The sequence below is a fragment of the Aythya fuligula genome, chromosome 19, assembly GCF_009819795.1.
Source record: "Aythya fuligula isolate bAytFul2 chromosome 19, bAytFul2.pri, whole genome shotgun sequence".
In the NCBI taxonomy this organism is placed as follows: domain Eukaryota; kingdom Metazoa; phylum Chordata; class Aves; order Anseriformes; family Anatidae; genus Aythya; species Aythya fuligula.
Window position 1 is genome coordinate 1,998,508 of NC_045577.1, and position 18,123 is coordinate 2,016,630.

Below are 18,123 nucleotides of genomic sequence, written 5' to 3' on the forward strand. Positions count from 1 at the left end.
ACAAACACGGGCAGATGTTGGCGCTGCCGTTTCGCGCACCGCACGTACGCAGCACAGTGGCAGCGGTCTCCTCTCCAGATCAGCCCGCGGGCAGGCGAGCTGCAGCTGTGCTCCCCGGAGGCGCTTGTTTAAAAAATGGTGCTTGTATGAAGGCGTCTTCTAGGCGGGCCAGGAGCAGGGAGCAGCAGAACAGAGTCCGTCGGAGCTGGGTGTCTGTCGGAGCTGGGTGTCCGGCAGCCCCCGGCTCCGTGCTGAACCCTGGATGCATTGGGCAGCCCCCCTGGGTGATGCTGGGCTGTTCCAGAGCCGCAAGCTGCCGCCGTTTGTACTCTGTCAGGTTTGGCAGGGCTGCCTCAGCTGCACTATTCCTGGCAGGATGTTCCTCCGTGGCGGCAGGGAGCACCTAGGCAGCTCTCCCCATGTGCCTGCCGGGCCGCAGCGCGCTTATCGGCTGGTAGCAAGGCCGTGCTGGCAGGCTGCGATAGCGACAAACAAAAGCAGGATGTTTGTGGTCTAACTGAAACGAGCCGAGCTTGTGCTGCTAACCAGATGCTGAAGGATGCTCAGAGGCTGGAGCTCTGCACAGCCAGGGCAGTCGTGTGCGTGCCCTGGAGGTGACGCGGGAGCACAGCGCACAGCTCGCGGGGTGCGTTCCCCTACGGGGAGATGCCAGCAGCCAGCCTGGGTGCTGCTCACTCTGGTTTTCAGCAGTGTTGCCACCTGAGTGAGGGCTGGGACCCTCTGGCGGGCTGGCAGCCCCTGGAGCATGAAGCCACCACATTTTGGGCTGTGGTGGGCTGGGTGTGTTGGTGCCCAGGCACGTCCTGCACACCCGTGCCTTCCTCAGCAGCAGCGTGTGCAGTGCAGCAGAGCAGGGGTCTGCAGGGGACTAGGCCCTCCAGATGGAGGGATGTGGTGGGACAGCTTCTCTGGGCGTTTTTTGTGGAAGTTTTCTCACCCAAGAGCACCAAGAGCAGGAGCACTGCTCACCTAGCAGACAGTATTGCCAGGTTTCACTGGTGAATTCACTGTCTCAAGCCCCAGTGCAGGGGCAGAGCAGAAGCACAGGACCAGGGTTCCTCCAGCTCCTCCAGCCACTCAGCACAGCGGGGAGCTGCAGCCTCGCCTGCAGCTGGGGCTGTTTGTGCCCTCAGGGGTGGATTTCACGTGATAGAAGTGCCCGGTGCTGGGCTTAAGCTCTGCGTCACCAGCAGCAGGTTTGTGGGGCGCTGGTGGCCGGTGGGAAGCAGCGGGGCCAAAACCTTCATGGAGGCTGTGGTACGGCCCCTGCTGAGGCACAGGGAGCCGGGAAGCTCCGCTTGTTTCTTCTCACACAGCTGGTTAATGACACGGGCACGGTGCTGGTGAGCACGGCTCACATTGACAGCCCGGCTGAGCACTCACCGTCCACCAGCGCCGCCGAGACGTCTGCTCTCCCAGCTCCTGCTGGCCCTGGGCACCCTGCCTTGGCCTGGCTCTGCCGAGGGAGAGCTTGAAAACTTGCTGGAGGAAATGAGAGTGGTTTTTAACAATGTTTATTCGAGAGGTCCATTTTCTGGGATCTGACTGGGACCAAGGCCAGCGACCCTGGCTTCCAGCGATCGCATCACGTTGCCGGCGATGGCTTACATCTGCGAGCTGTGGAGCGGGACAAGCAAGTTCAGTGTGCCTTGGGGGACGCCATTTACTCAGCTATTAGTGCAGGGCAGTGTAACGAGCATAGGGTGCAAGAGCCTTAACGGGTGATTGGCACAGAGGTGGCATCGTGTGTGACGAGGCCAGCGTGGTGCCAGGGGCACGGGGGCCTGGGAATCCCACTGAGACCCAGGGCTGGGCAGCTGGCACGGCCACAGCGCTGCACCCAGCATGCCTGGGATGCTTGTTTGTCCCAGCCCAGACAAATGAGGCTGCTGGGCTGGGCTTGGCTGAGCCAGAGCTGAGCAGGCTGCAGGAGAGCCAGGTGAGAGCGCAGCCCGAGCTGGGCCAGAAAGGAAAGAAGGACGGACGGACGTCTGCAGCGCATCATCCCCATCCCTCCCTTGTTGCCACGTGTGGAAGACAAGGCTGGGAGGGCTCCCTGTGTGCTGTGCCCCTCTCCATCTGAGCGGGGACGCCCCTGCAGAAGAGGGGCTGCTGGTGCTGGGAAGCAGCGGGAGCTGAGGCTGAGCAGGAGCAGAGGAGCCGGGAGCACCCCTGGGTGCTGGGGATCCCCGGAGAGCCCCGAACGTGGCTTAGCACAAGGCAGGGGCTGGGAAGAGGAACAGTTCTGCTGAGCACGGGCGATGGCAGCTCTTCTTCCTGGGCTCTTGAGCTCTTCCCAGAGCGGGCACCAGCCTCTCCCTGCTGGCGTGGGGCTGGGCTGGAGCCTGCCCAGGGTGGACGATCGTCGGTCCTGCTCCTGTCGGGCACGGGGTGGGTTCCCCAGCCCCACCGCTGCCTGCAGGGACAAAGAAGACACTCAGCACTGGGCGGGGGGCTTGTTCCCCTAAGCCCTGGACAAGGACAGACCCTACCTGTGCAGGGTGGAGGTGCTAGAGCTCCGTAGAGGGCCCACCACCCCGTCTGCTGCTGGCCATGCCTCCTGCCGCGGCGTCCGGCACACGGAAGGCCACGTACGGGCACCTCTTCACGTTGAGGCACACCAGCTTCTCCAGGGATGCTGTCTTGACGATCTCAAAGCCAGTTGCTCCGCCAAAGGTACTGGGTTTCCAGTACTCTGGGGAGCAGATGGGGTTTCCGAGAAGCCCCTTCAGGGAAAAGGGAGCTCCGATCTCCACCATGCTTTCTCCGAAAATGCCGTTGGGTTGGGGTTTCTCAAGAAGCAAGCCCGGATAAAACTCCAGCGCGTCGATGTCTCCATAGAGCTCCTCCAGCTCTGCAGCCTTCTCCTCCTCTCCTGCACCAGGTGAACACCAGACGCGTCAGCAAGGGTCTGGCCTTGCCATGGGGCACGGGGACGTGGCAGGAGGGAGACCTGCGGGCCCTGCTGGCAGCACGGTGCTCGTACCTGTTAGCTCCTGGAAGGACGTGTAGGGCTTCATGCCAAACCTCTTCCGATACTCATTGAAGGGCTGCAGCCTCAGCTGCCGCGACTCCATGATGACCCCGACGGCCACTTTCAGGACGTTGGCGTTGATGGTTTGCCCCCCGCCGATCTGGAGGGCGAGAAGACAAGGAGGGGCACGCTCACGTGAGACATGGGGAGGCACCAGCATCCATGGAGGCACAGCCCAGCCTCCCTGCCTGCATCCTGGGCATGGCGCGGCCGCAGCGGGACGAGGGGGAGCCAAGGGCAGTGCCAAAGACCGGTGGTGGCACAGCTCGGGCTAGAGCCCATCTCCTGCAGGAGAAGCCCTGGATGGCAGTGTCCCACCGGCCAGGAAGGAGGGAAGGGATCACTGGGTCTGGGGGTCTGGGGTCGCAGAGGGAGCCTGCACACCCCAAGAGCAGCAGGGCTGTGTGTCAGCAGTGTCGCTTTGCCCAAGTCAGAAGCATTGATGTAAACACTTGGAAGAAAACATCCATGTGATGGCAGCAAAGAACAGCGTGAGGCGAGTTGTTCCCGTGCCCAGGCTGCACCCAGCAGGGTGCCGCACGCTGCTGGCTTCGCCCTGATGCTTATTCCAGTGTCCCGGGATCAAGCAAATGGGGCTGCCAAGACCCAACCTCACCCCACTGCTTGTGGGGAGGACTCCCCAACACACACACTGCCTGCTGCCCTTGGGAACAGGCTGCAAATGCTGCACGCAACCGGGACATTTGTTATGGGTGGGCTGTGGCTGTGCTCTGATGATGCCTTGGGCCCAGGGTCCCGCAGCCCCCCATGGGACGTGCTGCAGAGAGCAGGACCTTACCATCCCCGCGGTCTGCTTGGAAAAGGACTCCACCAGGGCCTCCACGCCATAGTCCAGGAGCATGGAGGTGTTGTAGAGAAACTGCTCGTAGCTGTACTCTTCCCCCTGGATGACGAAGGAGTCCGGCATCAGCCCGTGCCAGTGATAGAGCTGGTTGAACTCCACCGCGATACGATTCCGGTACTGGAACTGCCTCCCAAACAGCAGCTCGGGGTCGAACTTGAGGCTGAGGAAGTACCCGCTGAGGTGCTGCACGTAGTCTTCAATGACGATCTTGATGGTCTCCCCTGGGCAGGAGGCGAGAGGAGGAGGCGTCAGCTGGCAGCAGGAGCAGCCACAGCCCCGGATCAGCCCCGGCTCCCCCAGGGCTCGGGGCAGCCCCTGTTACTCATGTGCTGAGCGAGGCTCTCCGCGGCAGCCTGTCCCTGCACCCCCGCACCCTCTGACGCCCGGACCTGCCTGACATCGGGCTTGTTGTTGGCTGGGAGTTTCTGTCATTTATCTTTTTCACCGGGAAAAGTCAGCTTGCCAAAAACAAAACGGTTTCTGAGAAAGCTGAGCTCGGCCTGGAGCTTAGAGGCAGTGTGGTGGCATCATGGGTCTTTCGTAAGTCTACTGTAATTCCACACAGTCGCCTCCATCCAAAATCCAGACCATTAAAATGGAATAGTTCAGAATGATGGCTGAATTGCTCAAAAGTAAATTTTCTGATGGACTAAAGCCAACGATCCCCAGAAGGCTGCCAGAGGAACTCCTCCAGCCTTTAAAGCCGGGCTGGCCTTGCAGAGCCCGACAGCACCGTGGGAGGTGGGACACGGGGACCCGCGGTGCCGCTGGCCCTCACCGATGAGGATGAGCCGAGCCGTCTGGAAGAGCTGCTCGTCGCTCCAGGTGGGGTGCTCCCGCTTCAGGATGTCGCAGACGCGGTTGTGCTCCCGCAGCCAGAGCGTGGCGTACATGCAGAGCCCCGGCAGGAGCCCGAACACCTCCTGACCCATCGCCAGCTGCTTCTCCTTGGGGACGGCAGGCGGGTACACCATGTGGACCGGCGCTTCAGTGACCGAGGGTGGGTACACCTCTCCATCCACCACCTCGGGGAGACAAGAACGGGGTGGTAGAAAGGGAAGAGGGGAGAAAACCATCCTGTCCTGACAGCTACCAGAGGGACGTGGGCTTCGAACAACCTTGGAGCACGGAACTGAGATGCATTTTGGCACATGGTGCCACGTGGTACCTGGAATTTGAGCTTCCCGTCCCTGAAGAGCCGCAGCTGGTGCTGGCGCTGCAGGTTGTCCCCGTACAAGTGCCCCAGGTCCACCTGCAAGACAGCGCCGTGTGACGGGACCACCAGCCCAGCCATGCCCACCCCCAGCTCCCCTCGCCCCACGCCGGCCGCCCTCGCATCGTGCCCTCACCCCGTGCCCCAGCGCCTTGGTGAAGCCTCGCCCCATCTTCCCGGACGTCTTGAAGAACTGGTGGGTGAAATGCTGGGCGAAGAAGGCAAACATCAGGTTGGTGCCCCGGGGATCGGCTTCGAACTTGTGCCGCAGCAGGAACCTCTCCGCCAGGAGCTGGGCATCGGGGAGCTGCTGCTTCCCTGCGGAGGACAGGGGTGACGCCGGTGCCCCGGCGGGTGCCAGCGGTGCCGTGCGGGTTCAGCCCCGCAGCCAGGCACGGGCACTGGGACGCGGTGGTGCTGCAGCAGGGACGGACCCGGTGCTGCTCTGCAAACCCAGCCGTGTTCATCGCCTTGCGGTGCCGGTCCTGCGCCGGGCACGTACCTTTGGTCCCCATGGGCGTGGGGCAGTCGTCCGGCACCGGCGGGAGGATGCGGGTGTAGTAGCTGACGTTGGCGTACGCCTCCCAGCTGATGTAGCCATAGTTGGAGTTAAAGGTGGGGGGGCTGGGGATGAGGTTGGCACGAACTGGAAGGAGAGAGCAGTCAGTGCCATGGGGCAGCACCCAGACCCCCAGGAACCAGGAGGTGGTGGGCAGAGCCCGGCCACGTCCTGCTGTGCTGTGCCCCCCCACACACCCAGCCTTTTAGGGGCTGCAGTTCCCTGCAGGAGCAGGGGGGTTGTGCTGCTGCACTAAGTGGATTCCTGCATGATGAATTAGATGACAAACACGCAGAAATGGGGAAACCAACAGCCGGAGCCTCGCGAATGTGTTCCTACAGCTCCAAGAGCTGGAACCTAAATATTTACGCAAAGTGATAAATGTAGGGACAGAATTAACATGGGCCAGCTCCATATTTCCACCAGCTGCTCCCTGTGTCTGCTGGAGAGCCCTCGGGAAGGGGAGCACAGCGTGCCGAGAGCAGCTCATGTGTCTCTGCTGGCTCCCAGCCCGGTGCGTGCGGGGCTCAGCCCCCTGGGCCCCCCCTGCTAATGTCCCCTGCGGGCCGACTCGCGGGGAGGTGGCCCCAAACTGGAGCCACCAGGAGATGCTCGGTGGCCCCGCTGTCCCCTGCCTGTGATGGTGCTGCTGGAGTCCTGCTCAGCCCCAGGACCCGTCCCAACCCCTCCCGGGAATCGCCCCCCGCACCTGTGAGCACGAGCCTCATCAGCGTGTCCCTGATGAAGGTGCTGTTGATGATGTCCCAAAACCACCTGAAGTGAGTCAGGACGAAGTGGTAGAAGGCAGGACTGGGCTTCAGCAGGTTGTGGAGGCGCGTCCAGAGCTCGGCTGGGGGGAGACAAACCCGGGCACACGGCTCAGCACTGGATGCTGCAGCGCTCACCCTGCTAATGCAGCCCGTGTGGTGCTGGGGCTCCTCCAGGAGGGGGACTTACGCGAGGTGCAGTTAGTCCCGAAGTACCCTGTCCGCGTGCAGTCGCACTCGTAGCCTTCCAGGCCGACCCGCACACACACCCCTTGGTGCTGGCAGGGGTAATAGCAACACGGGTTCACTGCAGGGAGAGAGACAGAGAGGTCACCGGCCATCCACGGCGCCACCGCTGCCCCGAACGCAGCTGGGAAAGAAAGAAAGGCCGAAAGGTGCTGCCAGAGCATCCCGCATGGGGTCCCTGTGCCCCGAGAGCCCAGGAGCTGGCAAACCCCTGTAAACACAATGTCAGCTTTGTTAATAATGGCAATTGTCTGGGCTGGAGTTTGCTTTGGCACGCGGCTGCTTTGCCCCGGCCCCGTGTGCGGGTGGAAGGGGCTGACCACGGGGCTCCTTCCTCCTGGCTCCAGCCCTGGCCCTGCCGCTTCCTCCGCAGCCACCTCCTTGCCCGCGTGCCCCAGCTGCAGCCTCCAGATAAGGGGCTAAGGGGCTAAGGGCCCCGTCCTGCCCTGCCTGTGGCCACCGGGGTCCCAGCAGCTGCCGGTGCCCCCCCGGCGTCACCGGGCAGTGCGTTGGGGCCGGCTCCTGCAGACGCGTGGGCGGCCTGGAGCCGCTGCCCCCCCGCCAGGACCTTCCCCGGCCGCCCTGCACGGCGTCGGCGTGGGAGGTCGGGGCTTGGAGAGACACAGCCCCAGCAGCGCCGGCACCCCGCTATCTGCTGCTTTCCCTGCCCCAAACGGGGGATGACAAAGCTGGAGAGGAGCAAAACCACGTCTTGGTGGGATAAAACAGCCCCTGCGTGTACTGGAGGGATGGGGCACGGGGGTGGTGGGGACACGCGGGGACAGCCACGGCACCCACGGGGTTCTGCCCCGGTGCCACCCCGCAGAAGGCTCCGGGAGCTGTGACCGGGGGGTGGCTGCAGCATCCTCGGCCCTGCGGGGCTCAGCCCAGTCGGCTCCAAGTCCTGCTGGAGGCCGGAGCCAGGCTCTAACGCTGGGGGAGGTGGGCAGGCACAACGCGCAGCACATTTTTCCATAGGAAATTGAAGCTAAAAACGAACATCTTTGAAAAATCAAGCTCATTTTGCAAAGTCTCCCAGTTTCCCAGGCAGCTCAGGGCCGGGACAGGGTGGGGGCTGCCTGGGGGCTGGCAGCTCTCACAACTGCTCTCAGCCCTGGGATCCCAAACCCCTCATGCTACAGGGGGGCAGCTCGCAGAGTTCAGCTCCCAGCCCTTCCTTCGGGCTCCCTTTCATCCCAGCTCTTTCCATCCCAGCCTCCGTTACGCATCCAGACGGGCGGCAGCAGGCAGGTCCTTATTTATCTCAGACAAATTAACTTCAGACCACCCGCCTGCAGCTTTTTGTAGCACGGAAACTTTTACCGTGCCGCAGCACAGCCAGAGCATCCCCGGAACAGTTCCCGCGCCAGTAGCTCCGCGCTTGGCTCCACCACAAACATCTGCAGGAGCGGCCCCGCTCCCTGCCCCGGCCAGCTCGGGGGGGGGGGGGACACGGGGATGCTGCTGTGGGGCTGGGTGGCTGCTCCGTGCCAGGGCCCCGCAGGCAGCTGCCTCCTGCTGGGGTCACAGCGGTGTCAGCGCCGTGGGGGCCCCGAGGTGGGGAGGGAGCGGCATGTCCCAGCCACAAGGGCGCGAGGGGACGCGGCGTGTCCCAGCCCGCGACAGCCGCCCCCCGCGGCGCTCCCGGCCTCTCTCCACCCCGGGCAGGAATCCGGCCGGGACGGCTCCAGGTGTGGAGAAAGCTGCTCCCAGCCCCCGCGCTGGATCGCGGCCCCCTCCGTGACAGCTGAGCCGGTGAACACGTGCGATCAGCGCTGAGAAATGCCAGGTTTTGGGGGACGACATCCGCTCTGCAAACCGCAGCCAAAGCGACGTGGGGTGAATCATGTGCGGGCTGGAGCCGGGCTTGCCCGGTGGGACATTCCCGTCTTGCTCACGGCTGCGGGCTGCGAAGACAACAAACGGCTCACACGCTTGTTTTTCGGATCGGGGATGGTTTCCTTGGGTTTTCCGTGAGCTGCTCCCAGCCCACGCCACGGAGCCAGATTGTCATCTGCAACTACTTGTGACCGCACCGCCAGCGACAGCAACCTGCCAGGGCCGCAGCTGCGCCGCACATGGGGCTGGCGGCTCCTCCTCCCGCACCTGCGGCCATGCACGGGGGCTGCTCCCAGCAGCAGGGCTGGGGGGGGACGTGGCCATGCCCCAGCAGCAGCCCCGTGCTGTGCCCGTGCTCCGCCGTCCCCTCCGTGCAGTGGAGCCAAAACCCCGACAGGGACGGGGGAGGGAACCCGACCGCAGGTGGCGGAAATGGGCACAAATCAAAATCGGCTCTGACGAAGGCACCCGCGGGGTCTGAGCCCGACCGACCTCCCCGTGGTGGGACCCCGGGCACGGTGCTGGCATCCAGGGGCCTCCACGGTGTGGGACCTGCACGAGGAGCAGCTGGAGGGGCTGTGGGGTTGTTTTGCTGGAAGGTTTGCTCTCGAACAGAAGCACAGCCCCGAGGGTGAGGCTGCAGACGAGCTCCCAAGGGCAATATCCATGGGGGCAAATGGAGAAACGCCACGGGACCAGGCTGGCTCAGCTCACAGCCTGGGAAAAACCTCAACGGGGAGCAAACATCGCTGCTCAGAGGCAAGGTGGAGCCTGCGAGGGGCTGAGAAGTGCTCAGAGCAGCAACCATCAAGCGGGCAGGAGGCTGCAGGCGAAGCCCAGCATCCTGTTATTCTGTCTTCTAGAGCAGATCTGAGCACAAGATTAAGGCCGTGGTCCTCCAGCTGCACACCTCCCGCAGCCCATCTGCTCTGCTGGCAGCCCCTCGGGGCACAGCACAGTTCCCCTAATTCCATCAGGTATCTCCCTTGCTAATTAGAGCTCGGAAGATAAGCATCCCTTTGCGTACATCCCAGCTACGGGTTCTTTCCCCACGTGGTGAGCTCTGCTTTGGCCCCATCCTGCAGCCGGCAGCTTGGGGCTGCCCGTGGCTGCACCAGCCCGGCGTGTGCCCGTCCCAGCCACCATGGGTTGGGTGTCCCCAACAAGTCCTGGACCCATCCCGTGGCACCCAGCGTGCTCAGCCCTGCCGCCGGGACCCGCAGTGGGGTGCCACAGCCCCGTGTCGGTCCGGGCGCTGTTCCTCCTCCTGCAGCACTCGATCCCATGCCTCGAAGTGCCGTAACCCTCAGCTCATGTTCCTGTTTCGGACACACACGGTGCCGAAAGAGGGAAGTCTCCACCTTAGGGGCATTGTTTCTGGGCAGGAACAGCCGCCTCAACGCCGATAAGTCCCAGCAGGATGGCTGCGGGGAAGGGGTGCGGGGCAGGGGGAAGGAAGCCGTGCCCTGTTCCAGCAGCCCCCTCTGCCCCGCTCAGCCCCAGCCAGCTCCCTTTGGGTCGCTGCACCCACGTCCTGCCACCCCCCAGCCCCAGGCCATGGAGACGGGGGCAGCATCCATCACACCAAACGCAGCCTGAGCTAGTGGGGAGCTGCAAAACCCAAGAAGTTCCCTGAGCTGGACCCGGGGTGGGCTTTTCTCCGTGGAAAGGAGGAAAATCATCTCCTGGAAGCAGGACCGGAGGCAGGGTCCCCCTGGGGACCTGGAGGAAGCTGCTTCGGGGCAGCACGTGGAGGGAGGTGGCCCACGAGGCTGCAAGCTGAGGTGCCCCTCGATGCCCCGGGCTGCGGCCCCGGGGGGCTCCCACGGCCACGGACACGTGGGGCCTCCTCCAGCCCCTGCCCGTGGCCCCGGGGGTGGGCAGCAGATGGGGGGAGACCCCCGGGACCTGGCTCTTTTCCCCTCCATGTCCCGATCCCACGGGGCCGGGCACCAGCGGGACGTGGGCACGATCCTGCCCCGGGACACACGCGTGGCCCCCTCGGACACAGCCAGCGCCGGGAGCACCGAGGGGATCCGGGGGGGCCCCGAGCTCTCCCCCCGTGCCCTTCCCGGGGGCAGCGCCCCCAGCCCCGCGCCCCCCACCCCGCAACATCCCTCCGGGTCCACGGCCCCTGCCGGATCCCGGCGCATCCCCCTCCCCAAACCGGATCCCCCCAGACCCCCCCGCATCCCCCGAACCCCCCCGCATCCCCGCCCGGTCCCTCCTCGGGCTCCCCCCTCCCCCCCCTCCGCCCCGTACCGGTGCCGGTGCCGGCGGCCGCGGCGCTCCCGGCGGCGCAGAGCAGCAGCGCGGGGCCGAGCAGAAGCCGCAGCCCGGCCGGGGGGGCCCGGGGCCGGCACCCACCGCCCATGGCGAGAGGCAGCTCCGCCGCGGGCCGCCGCTGCCCGGCCCGGCCCCGCCGCCCCCGCCCCCGCCGCGCCTCCGCCCGCCCCCGACGGGACGGGGCCGCCTCCGTGCCCCGGTCCCCGCGGCCCCGGCATCGCCGTGCCCACCCCCGGCTCTCCGCACCCCCTCCCCGGTCCCCTCGCCCCGAGCGTTTCCTCGCTGCAGCCCCCGCTGCGACAGCCCCAGGGAGCCTGGTGGCACCCCCAGCGTGGTGGCACCCGGAGCCTGGTGGCACCCTGAGCACGGTGGCACCCAGAGCACGGTGGCACCATGAGCCTGGCACCGTGTCTGGCCGCTCGTGCTCTCCCGTGCTGGCAGAGGGCCGTGGCAGAGCCCCAGGGCACGTCCTGGGGGGTTTTGCCGTCACCCCCCGCAGCGCAGCGGCAGCCCCGGGCACCCCGGGGGTGGCCGCGTTTTTCCGGCACCCACGGTGGAAGCGGCTGCAGCGGGGCGCAGCAGGGCCGAGCCAGGAGCCTGCTGAACTGGAAAGTGGAAAGGTGCTGCTGCTGGAACAGCCGGCTCCAAATTGCTGCTGGGAAGGAGCACGCGGCTCCACGGCGGCTTCGTGCCGCAGTCGTCCCTCTCGGCGGTGACCTGCCCGTGCTGGGGGTGGCCGGGGATGGGTGGCAGAGGGGTTTGTGAGTGCCCCGTGGGCAAGTGCACCAGCCTGACCCCAATGTGAGCTGAGCGTGCCCTCAGTGGGCTCCAGCAGGGTGGAGGTGCTGGCTGCTCCTGGTGAATGCAGTCTGGCACTGAGGGACCAGCACCGAGGGACTGGTTTTGCTGTAACGGTGCTGCCAGCACCCCACTGGGCAGCACACGTGCCAAGCTCGTGCCACGCTTCTGCTCCCCAAAACGAAATGCAGCCACGCTGCACCAAACAAGTGCTGTGGGGCTCTCCTGGTGCGCCCAGCTTGGAGCCCTGGCAGCAAAGTGCTTCAGGCTGAGCCCTGCAGCTCAGCACCGTGGATTTGGAGGCTGTTTCTGTGCGCTCCATCCAGCAGCAGGCCACCAGCGTTTCCTGCCCCTCCGGCCCCCAATGGCCCCACGGCACCGCAGCCCTGCGGGCTGGCTCAGGAAACCAAGCGGTTTACCCCATAGAGAAGCTCTTTTTCCCCATCCTGCCAGCTCTGGTGCTGTCCCCCTCGCACGTGCCCAGCACCCAGCCTCAGCACGTGTAGGACCTGGCCGAGCCCGCGGCCCCACAGCCAGCCCCACGCTGCTTGGGACCGGCCGACGCCGACAGCCCCACGTGGCGGCAGGGGAGGTGGCTGGAGCTGGCTGCCCACAGTGTTCACATCTCCCGCTCCCTTCCCTTTCATCAGGATTCAATAATCATTTGCTTGCACAATACAGGAAGCAATTGCAACAGCCCCAGCCTCACTGTCTCGCCAGGACTTTTTATAACCTGCGCCACGCACAGGCCCAGGGCGAGGGACGCTGCTGCTCGTCCCATGGCACAAGTGGGAGGGGTGGGGGCGCAGCACGCAGCATCCCGGGCTTCTCATGTGCTCCGAGGGAAGAAACGAGGCAGGGGCAGTGCAGATGTTGGAGCTGGAGCTGGAGCTGGCCAGCAGGTGCACCAACATCACTCCTCCATGGCCAGGGTGGTGGAAGGGGAAGCACCAGCGCGGTGGCAGCGGGACGGTGCTGCCGTGACACTGCTGGCATCCATGGTGTGTCACCCAGACAGGGGGTGGCCTTGGTGGGAAACCAGGGCAATTAAAAGATCTCTTTTGGCCTGGCAAGCCTTGTCTTTGAAGAGGGACCCCCTCCCCGCCTCGCTGTGGGATGGGGGTGCCAAAGGGGGAGGCACAGGTGGGAGGGACCCTGGGACCCCCCAGCTGTGCCAGCCGCAGCACCGTGGCCCTAGTTTCACAGGTCACAGGGCTGGGAAATGGAGCATGCGAGTTCCTAAATTGTACAAACAGCCTGGGGTTTGCACTGGGAAAATAACATCACCCCCCCACACACACCCCCGGTGACTTCAGAAAGGCCGCGGGAGCCTCCCTGGAGCCGGGCGGGCGGCGCAGATGTGGCCGCAGCTGGGCTGAGCTCGCAGCTGCAGCGGGGCCGTGGTGCTGAGCCCTGCCCTGCACCCTGTGGGGAGCGAGACGCCGTGGGTCCTGTGCCATGCCCTTTCCATGCCCTCTCCGTGCCCTCTCCATCACAGTGCCGTGGCAAAAGGGCACGGCCCGTGTGGCACAGGATGCCTGGGGGGGTCGGGGTCCAGCCAGAGGGTTTCAGCCCCGCACGCTGCTCTCCTGAAAACCTCTGAGGAGCCCCAGGGGTCTCCCCTCTCCTCCTGCACCCTCCCTGTGCTGTTTTCTCGCCGCTCTTCCACTTTTCTCAGCAGTGGCCAGGGGTCACAGCTTTGCTCCCGTTCCTCTCACGCCTTTCTTCCTCCTTCGGGAGGCATCTCCCAAGTTTTGCTTCCTTTTTCTTTAGCCCCCACGCAAGGGGGGGCACAACTCTGGCCCCACTCTGTCTCCAGCTCCATCGGGTGCTTCCTGGCCATGTGTCCCCGGGGAGCCGCAGCAGCAGTGGGACACCCATCGAGCCCCTCCTGCGGAGCTGGGCCTGGGACCCCCCCCCCCAGAGTCACTGCGTGGTGTCCCCACCCCATGTGCGTGTCCCTGGGGCTGGGACCAGGGCCCCCAGTGCGGGCTGGCCACGTGTGGAGGCCCAGCGCTGCCGGCTGCGTCCTCCCGTAGGGAGGCAGCAAAACACCGTCTATGGCAGCGCGCAGCCGGCCGGGGAACGCGGGAAGGCTCAGAGCAAAGCTCATCCCCAGCCCGCTGGGTTCCACTTCTCCCCGGGGTCTGCAGCGGTGTTTTGTCCCCCTGTGCTGGGGGGTGGGATGGCAGGACCCCCAAACCTGCAGTGGGCTGGCACCACAGGACCCCTCCTGTCCCGGCTGCTTCGTGTCCCCAAACCAGCAGCAGTGGGGCAGCGCTGGGAGCCCCTCCTGGAAGGGTGACATCCAAGGGGGGCAGGCATCGAGACCCCCAGCCCCTGCAGGTCCCCACTGCCCCTCAGCCCCCTGCTCGGGGTGGCCGTGCCTGGAGGGAGCGTGGCTCCCCCACCGCCCTGGGAGCATCCCCAGCCTGCCCCAGCTTCATGCACCCCCCTGAGAGGCGCACTGGGTGGGGATGTGGCTCGGGGGCAGACCAGGGCCGAGGCGTTGCGGGACAGAACTGGTCTGGTTCTGCCTCACCCCTTTGGAGGCTGAGGGGACTCGTGCCCAGCACCCCGTGACAGTGCTTGAGCTATCCTTAACTCCTTCACAGTGGCACGGGAAGAGCTGATGGCCACAGCCCGCCCTGTGGCACTGCTCCCATCCACCCCACATGAGGCTCAGCAAGATGTGTAGGGCACGGGGCTGGGCAGCAGAGGGACAGCTGGGGCCACAACCCTCCCTTACATCCAGGCAGGGTCTGAGGTGCCCACACTGTGCCCAGCCCTCACCTCAATGCCCAGCCCAGCCCTTCAGGGCACGGTGGCGGAGGACCGAGCTCTTCCTCCATCATGGGGAGCTGACGGGCGCTGTTTGGGGGGCTACAAATCAGAGCTGAAAAGCCCAGGCTGGACAGGCTGTCTGGGAACTCGTAACCTGAGCCCCAGGAAAGAAGGACTCAGGAAAGCGCTTTCAGCAATCATATTCATCATCTTCAGCCCAGGCTCATTAGGCTCGCCGAGCCCAGCCCCGCCGCTGCCAACGCCTCCCGCACGCAGATAGAGCTGCCGGCCCAGACAAATAAATGCTTCCAGCTTCCCGGTGGATGCGGCAGGTCAGGGAGCATCTGATGCCAATTACCTGCGGTGTAGGGTTCCCCGGCCGCTCTCGCCGGCCCTGCACAGCGAGGTTCTCCAGTCCATGTGCCCACCTCTCCCTGTGGCCTTCGGGGTCCTGGCCCCTGCCCAGCCCTTGTCCTTTGGGGACCAAGGGGGGAGTCTGGGGCTCCCATCTCTTGCAGGTGGAAGAGCAGCCCCGTGCCACTGGTGATGGCTCCTCCGTGATGGGAATGGGGACCGGGGATGTTCCAGGGGACACCCCTCTGTGTGACCGTCCCCACCATGGCTGGAGCACATGTCCCCGCTAGGGCTCAACTCCCCCGGGTCATAACCACGGTAGGAGCAGCCATGGGGTCCTGGACGAGTGCTGCTGTAAAATGGGTGCAGGCAGTCGTGCTCACACGGTGGCTCTTTGGGGCACTGCACATTTCCACTGCTCCGGGCTGCCGCCGGCCGGGATGTCCTTAATGGGCCCAAAGGTCGGCGTCCCCGCACCCGGGGCCACGTGGCGGAGGGACCCCGGGCAGGAGCCCGGCACGGACGCGAGTCACTCAGCATCAACGCTGGGGGCCAGGAAATTGCAGCGGACACAAACCTAAATACACCGTGCGTCGCCCCCAGGTAATCAGGGGCTTGGCCAGATTCCGGCTGACAGCTTAAATGCTTTAATTCTTCGGACGCTGCATTTCAAGGGGGTCCCATGCGCCGAGAGCTTCTCCCAAACGGTTTTTGTGCTGGAGATTTGTCTGTAATTGGAGGCATGTTTCATTCCCCTGAAACTAGCCAGGTCCCCGCTGGAGGAGGGGGCTGCGGGAAGGCAGCAATTTCCCTTATGGAATTATTTACCTGATTAGAGAGTTTATTTTATCAAAATTGCTTCAGAATGGGGCCGCTCAGTGTGTCCAGTGTGGGGAGCTCCCTGGTGGGGCTGGCGGCCTGGAGACAGGTAATTTGTGTGGTTAATGGGACTAATCCACCAGGCAATTACACCAATAGATTTCACGGCTGCAAAGTGCTCTGTTCCCATTAATTAAAAATCTGTTAAGAAGATTAGCACGTAAAGGTATCAAAAGAAACCCAAGAGTTTCTTTCCCCACCGGCCCCCGAAGGCGAGTGTGGGAGTGCTGGATTGCTCGCATTAGCACAAAAATTATTCTTTTAAAGGTAAGGGCTCCACATCCAAAGTAACTGCTGACAGTTTTCCCTGACTTCCCCACCAAGAGGTCCTTTATGTTTAATTATAGTTTGTTTAAATTAGCCCTGATTGTTAGCATGGAGTGCTAGTTTAAATATATTCTGAAGGCATTGTTCACCCTGCCGGGGTTTGGGGGGGCTGCCCCTGGCTGAGCCCTGTGCCTGGGGCAGGTGCCCCCGCACCCAGCGAGGGGATTGGGGACGGGGGTCCCGGGTGGGCACGGGGATGGGGGCTCCCAAATCGAGCATCCCCTGCCTGGGCCAGCCTCGATGCAGCAGCAGGCACCCTGCAGGGGCCCAGCCACCGAGCACTGGGCTTCAGTGGGCATCCCCCTCGCACGTGGTGTTCCCATGCCCCCTGGAGAGCCCCGTGCCCCCCAGAGTGTCCCATGCCCCCCAGAGGTGCCCATGCAGTGCAGCAGCACCCACTGCATCGCTCCGCGGTGCCGGCCGCATCGCCCCAGCCCTTCACTCCCAGAGCCACTCCTGGCCTTCGTCCACAGCCAGACAACAAGTGAAACAAAAGCGAATTCCCCGGCAGCTGAAGGTGCCATTTTTACGGCTTGGCTGAGCAAGGAAGTATTTTTTTGATCTCTTAAAATCCTGAATATTATCTGACAGTTTATCTTGTTTCTCCGCATCCGTGTCTTTGCAGCAACGCCAGCTCATTTACATGTGTATTGCGCCTGCCTCCACGGGTGCTGAGGTCAATTGAAACTCAAGAAAAGAGGAGAAATTTATGCAAAACTGTTGATTGCATTTGTATGTAATGAAATCATCCAATATTCATCTGACTATAGACTCTAATCTGAAAGGAGAAGTGAAGGACATAAGAGTCACTGGAAAGCAATAATGAGCTTCTGTAGTGATTAAAAAAGCACTTGAGCTTTCTGAAAATCCAGCCAGAAATCGTGTCTAATCAACACGGAATATAGGAGGCAGAGATTACATTGATACATTTTGCAAAGCTCACTGTTGAAAATGTATGCGAGCTGTAAACTCTGACATGCCATCCATGGTCTGTTTTATACAAATCCGGGAGGCACACAATCAGAGCCTGGGCTCGTCCCTGGCACAAAGCAATCTTGGTGTCTCTGCTCGATGACTCATAAGGAGTGCAATCACATCTATTTTGAAGAGCAATGTTGTTTTTTAACTGTGTCGAGAGCTTCCAGCTTCCTCGGAGTTTTTCCTGCCTTTCGCTTCCACCCTGCTTTCCCCGTGGCCGCGGCTCTCAACGTGCGGGTGGCAGGAGCCCGACGGTGCTGCTGCGGCTCCACCGAGCAGCAGCCCGGAGGGGAGCAGAGCGTGGAGCTGCCGTCCTCGGCCATCGTGCTGGCACCCACGGTGCTAGGGTAGGGCACTTGGGGGTCTGGGTACAGCCCCCTTCACGTCCCACCACCCTCCTGTGAACCCCCCTCCTGCTGCTGCTGCTGCACCCAAACTGTTTGATGGCCAAAGCAGCTTGCTGAAATCAGTGCTGTTACACCCAAATGTTTTCTGGCTGCAGTCTCTGTTCCTCCTGGGTTATTTGGCGCAGCTGGAGCTCCTTCTCCACCCTCCAACAGCATCAGCTGCAGCTTCTTATCAGCGCTGGGCACAATCCAGGCTCCAGCTAACTGAAGGGTTGCTGCTGGCACTGGTGGAGGGAGCCTTTTTATTTCCACCTTGCGTTGCTGTGTGCTGGAGACGCTGGGGCAGCAGCAGAGCAGATATTCAGCAGGACCAGCCCAGAGCCACCCCTGTGAGCCTGCTGGATGTGGTGACAGTAAGTGTGATGTCCCCTGTCTTCTCTCCTGGACTAGCAGTGACCCTGCTGCAGGCTGCCAGTGCTGTGGCAGGCATGGGGTGGTCTCCCTGCCTTGCATGTGTTTGGTGCCATGGTGGTCCTGTGTGGCTGGAAGGTGCCTGTCCTGCTGTTTGAAGGACAGGTGAATGGTGTGGCTCTGGTCAGTGTGTGCTGGGGCAACAGTGGCTGCTGGTGGCACAGAGTACTGGGGGCTGCGGGAGGACGCAGGGGCTGCCTCCCCTGCCTGGTGCCCTACTGTGTGGTGATCAGCTCTTTGTCTCTATTTCCCGGCACAAAACCTACCTCTGCACCTGTGTTGCTGTGCCACTGAGGCCTGCATCTCCGCCCTTGCCTCGCAAAGACACCGGGTACCCACACCAGGGACAGGCGGC

General features: G+C 63.5%; 1 protein-coding gene across 1 annotated transcript; it reads right to left on the reverse strand.

Moving 5' to 3' along the window:
- Positions 1-2,161: 2,161 nt before the first annotated feature.
- PTGS1 (prostaglandin-endoperoxide synthase 1) lies at positions 2,162-10,918 on the reverse strand. The gene is made up of 11 exons (XM_032200492.1): positions 10,807-10,918; positions 6,650-6,766; positions 6,402-6,542; positions 5,636-5,779; positions 5,270-5,451; positions 5,089-5,172; positions 4,699-4,945; positions 3,855-4,141; positions 3,008-3,155; positions 2,514-2,896; positions 2,162-2,437 (listed from the first exon to the last, which is right to left on the reverse strand). The coding sequence occupies exons 1-10, from the start codon at positions 10,916-10,918 to the stop codon at positions 2,532-2,534; spliced, it is 1,827 nt and encodes a 608-aa protein (XP_032056383.1). The 3' UTR covers positions 2,162-2,437; positions 2,514-2,531.
- Positions 10,919-18,123: the final 7,205 nt, after the last annotated feature.

Coding starts and splice junctions, on each gene's coding strand:
- PTGS1 (XM_032200492.1), bottom strand. CDS start 10,918: ATGGGCGGTGGGTGCCGGCCCCGGGCCCCCCCGGCCGGGCTGCGGCTT. Junction 6,767..10,806: donor GGCCGCCGGCACCGGCACCG/GTACGGGGCGGA, acceptor CTCTCCCTGCAG/TGAACCCGTGTTGCTATTAC. Junction 4,142..4,698: donor GGCTCGGCTCATCCTCATCG/GTGAGGGCCAGC, acceptor CCTCCTGCCCAG/GGGAGACCATCAAGATCGTC.